Source organism: Pocillopora damicornis, chromosome 3 (assembly GCF_964200805.1).
Source record: "Pocillopora damicornis chromosome 3, jaPocDami1.2, whole genome shotgun sequence".
NCBI classification, from domain to species: domain Eukaryota; kingdom Metazoa; phylum Cnidaria; class Anthozoa; order Scleractinia; family Pocilloporidae; genus Pocillopora; species Pocillopora damicornis.
This window is the reverse complement of record NC_142672.1, coordinates 14,055,762-14,060,192: the sequence shown is the minus strand read 5'-3', so window position 1 is coordinate 14,060,192 and position 4,431 is coordinate 14,055,762. Positions and strand designations below refer to the sequence as shown.

The window sequence follows — 4,431 nt, the reverse complement described above, 5'->3', positions numbered from 1 at the left end:
AGATTTGCTCCAAAAAGTGCCTTTCTGTAAGTCTTACAACATTTTCCTCTCTTGGATGTCAGGCTGGTCATTTTCTGTACCAAAGAGAAGCACTGAAATCACATCATGCTGAAATTCCAAAAAGTGCTTTTAGCCACGATCTTTCTTGTAAACTAGAAAACTATTTAGCATGGCAAGCTGCAGAAAATGACATGCCAGTTTCTTGTACCATTTGAGGGATTTTCTTGCCATGTCATATGGCTGCATCAGCTGATCAGTACAGTCCACTCCGCCCATATATTTATTATAGTCTGCAATGCATCTTGGTTTGTGGTGGGCTGCAAGTCTTCGTCCTGGAACCATTTCCTCATTGTGAATTGTTGTTAGCATTAGCACATCTCTCTTGTCTTTGAACTTCATGGCAAGAAGTTCACTGCTTCTGTAAGCTTTGACTTCACCTTTCTTCAAATTCGCTTTTTTCACGGGATCAGGGAATCCCTTATGAGTACTTCGTATTGTTCCACATGCCAGCGTGCTGTGATCGAAAAGAAATTTCAACAGTGGTATGCTGGTGTACCAGTTGTCAATATATAAATGATAGCCTTTGTCAAGCAAAGGTTCAATGAGGTCAGCCACAACTCTCTCTGAGACTGAAAGTGCACCTGCAGGTGGGGGGACATTCTCTCTTCCCATGTAAATTTTGAACTTGAAGGTGTACCCAGAGTCCTCGCATAACATGAAACATTTTATTCCAAATCTGGCCCTCTTTAGAAGAATATACTGTTTGAAACCAAGGCGTCCTTTCCACAATAGCAGAGATTCATCAATTGAGATATTAGATGATGGTGTATAAACCTCACCAAATTTCTCACATAGATGATCCACCAGTGGGCGTACCTTGAAAAGTTTGTCTGGGGAAGGGTCATCTGCCCCAGGTATTTCTGCATTATCATTGAAATGTAAGAACTTCAACAACAACTGAAATCTATTCCTGCTCATGATAGCACCAAACAAAGGGGTGGAATACAGTGGGTCTGTAGACCAGTACAAGTTGATTGCTGGTTTTCTTATGATTCCTGTTAGAAACAACAGTCCTAGAAATTGTTTCATTTCACGTGGGCCGGTAGGATGCCATGAATTTGCACGAGACCTCCTCGATATATCATCACCAGACATAAATTGCTCAGCAAAACGATTTGTCTCAGTTACAAAATAATATGTGAGATCCTGATTGATAAACAGGGAAAAGTAATCAATTGGCCCAAATCCAACTGTGCGTACCTGAATTCCACTGTTGCCAGTGGTTACATTTTGGGCCCAAATTTGTAATAGATTGTGGAGATTATAAAACTCCAGCTATTTAATGTATCACCATAAAATTTTGCATGCAAATAGACTAACCCACAACCTAATGTGGCATGTGGTTCGCAGACCATAATAAGCAAATTTATGGTTAAATATTAACCAAATTCATCATGGAGGCTAATTCTCACTAATTTCATGCCCCCCTACTTTTTTTTCTGTTCTAGTAATACAGTAAGCATAATATTTCACACAATAACACTACACAAACTCTCCTACAAACCTATTGAGCAATTTTGGTTTTCACCAAATTGTGTTGTCATAGCAACAGCATACTTTTGTAAAGAGTTTAACCTGGAATAACTTCAACAGAATTCATCAAAAAGAAAAAAGGCTCAATAGGTTTGTAGAGCAGCCTTTCATATGTAACTGAGCCAAATTTGGCAGAAAATGGATAAAAGCAAATGAAAAAAGTCTAGGGGGCAGCTAAAAACTCCGTAAAAATGCCTTTTTGAGAAAAATGCTGCTTAAAAATTTCAAAAGCAAAATCAGTGGTGAAACATCCATTAAACAAAACAATCATTAATTAATTTAAAAAACAGCCTTATTAAAGTATCCTGAGATCATTTTCTAGTTATAAATCACAATTTCTATTTTTTTTTCTTTTTTTCGCTGGTGCTGTAGTAACAGTCAGTTCGTTGAAAGCACCAGCATTGTATGTTGTGCCCTCTTTTTGTCTCCGCTGCTCCTCATCTCTTTGTTTTGCTTGTCTTTGAGCAACTCTGTATTTCTTATGTTGATCCTGGATCCTTTTTTCAGCCTTTTTGATTCGCTCAGAGTCTCTTCTGGTGCTCTCTTTCCTGGTGTGGCCCCCAACAGCAAGCCCAGCCCTTGCCATCACCTCATGCTTTGCTGTTGCTCCTGCACTAAATTGAAGGGTAGCTGATGCTGTTGCCAAAAGAATTCTTTTCCTTCCATGCCATTTGTGTTTTGGGCATCTAATCCACACTAATGAATTGATAGACTCATTTGCATTTTGAGTAAACCCAGGAAGACAGCGTGAAAGAAGGGCAGGATCACTGAGCCTCTCATAAATAGGATGCAAATACTTTTCAAACACCGGATCTAGGTGGTGAGGCTTATCAGGGCAAGGAATTTTCTTCTTGTACCTGCACCAAGAATTGTTTGGGCAATACTTGTGTCTTTCTTTGTTTGGTAACTTCAAGCTGTGGTACAAGCCAGCCATAATTTCAGTCTGCATAACCTGGACAGCAGCATCTCGCTCCTCTACAGAGTTAATGTCTCTGTTGACATTATTTCGAATAGCTTTCCCATAAGAGCATTTCATTTTCTCAATTGCTGTTTTTGTTAATCGACCCTGTCTTCCTTTCACAGGCTTACCATCTTCTAGTTTTAAAGCAGTTCTTTGAAATTCGTACAGGGCCTTTCCTAGCCTCTTCTGGACATGTCCAATACAATCAAGTTTGATTACTCTATTGCAATCCACAGATCCATCAAGATGTTCATTTTCCCACTTGACATAATCTTCAGATGCCTTCCAAGTTTTGTATTCTTCACTTGTTGACTCTAAAGATTCATATTGATTACAAATGTCACATGCCCCATAGTAGTTCCAAATGGCACTATAAGACTTAGAGTCTCCATCAGAAATCATAAATTTGTATCGAATGGAGTAGTCTTGACTCCTACCCCACAGACGCTTTGCAGATTCCATCTCCATGCTAGCACTTGAGCCTCCAAAACTACCCAGACAGGTATGGTTTTCAGCCCACTGTTCAAAGTCATGTTCATTTAAAGATGATTTTTTTTGTATGCAAGTGTTGCATACCTTTGAAATGACTTCGTAATCCAAAACCTTTCCAGTAGCAGCTGAGATGACAAAACCAATTCCATGGTTGGCAGTGTATCCTCTCCTGGACCATGTGCCATCAAAACTGACTGGGATGTTTACTACAGTGTCCTCATCCCCTGCACTGATCCCTTCTTCTGTCATAGCCAGCTTCCTTGCTTCCCTTCTGTTTTTCTCCAATTCAACCTGGACAACTTCAGTGTGAGCTTGAAGCAAGGCATCCTCATGACTATGCCAGGTATCTTTGCTCAAGGAAAAAGGCATATTCAATATTTCACAAAACTTGGAAACATCTTCTCTGCCAATTCCCATCTCAACGGCAGCGTAAACCACTCTCCGATTTAAATCTTTTCCCTGCACAGTTCTGGGGGCATTGTTGGAGGGATTATGATCACTGGTGGCCAGAAATTCCGACAGACCACAATCATCACAAACAGCATATAAGCTGCTACTGAGGCCAAATCGGCTTGTGCTTATTTCTCGAAGTTCTAGATGGTCTACAACATCAAAAATAAAGAAATAACTTAGTGATAACGACACAAGATGAGAAAAGCAATAAAGAACCACATTTTATGATGAATACAACGTAAATTGCGAAAGAACAAATAATTATCTCACCGGAAGAACATGGCGAATTGGAATGAATCCTTCTCGCAAATTCCACAAGACTGTTAATGGACACAAGCCAGTATCCTTCTGGTATTTCACCTTTCGGATCCATACTTTCATCCGAAGAGCTTTCTGTGCATTCGACAGCAAGTTTTCTAAATGACGCTGAAGCAGCGGGCGGTGGAATTTGCTCGCTCACAATATCATCTTCACCGACAAACGTGATTTCTGTAGCAGAATTTCTCACAACTTCCACGGGAAGTTTCTTCTGCTTTTGGACTCCCTTCAATTTTGGTATCTTTTTTCGACAACTTCTTTTCAGAACGGACTGTTTTTGTCTGATTTTTCCTCCCTTTGGCATGGCGTTATTACTACTATGAGCTAGATTCATGAGGAGTCAGCATGAACAGCGAAATGATCCCGTACTAAGCATCCAGGCCTTTTTTAAGCTTTGGAAATATACACAGATAAGTCTTGGAAGGGACTACAGGAACAAACGAATCATCGGACCTAAAAAAGACTCAAGAGACCTTAAAAGTGCATTTATTTGAAACAGTTGCTATGGAAACGGATCAACAAACTTGTACACGTCATAAAGATTGAACATTTTTACCATTTTCTGGGTAATTTCTGACATTAGAGGCATTAATATTTTAAAGTTGAATAATTTT

The 4,431-nt window shown here is 39.6% G+C and overlaps 1 protein-coding gene across 1 annotated transcript; it reads right to left on the bottom strand.

Moving 5' to 3' along the window:
• Positions 1 to 1,297: 1,297 nt before the first annotated feature.
• LOC149048348 (uncharacterized) lies at positions 1,298 to 4,121 on the bottom strand. Its single transcript, XM_089199454.1, has 2 exons — positions 3,770 to 4,121; positions 1,298 to 3,648 (listed from the first exon to the last, which is right to left on the bottom strand). Exons 1-2 carry the CDS (start codon positions 4,119 to 4,121, stop codon positions 1,916 to 1,918), a joined length of 2,085 nt encoding a protein of 694 aa, XP_089055580.1. The 3' UTR covers positions 1,298 to 1,915.
• Between the last annotated feature and the right edge of the window lie 310 nt (positions 4,122 to 4,431).

Bases quoted from the DNA above. Each gene is read 5' to 3' on its own strand.
- LOC149048348 (XM_089199454.1), bottom strand. From the start codon at position 4,121: ATGCCAAAGGGAGGAAAAATCAGACAAAAACAGTCCGTTCTGAAAAGA. The intron at 3,649-3,769 runs GTGAGATAATTA...TTGATGTTGTAG, and splicing joins CAATTCGCCATGTTCTTCCG to ACCATCTAGAACTTCGAGAA.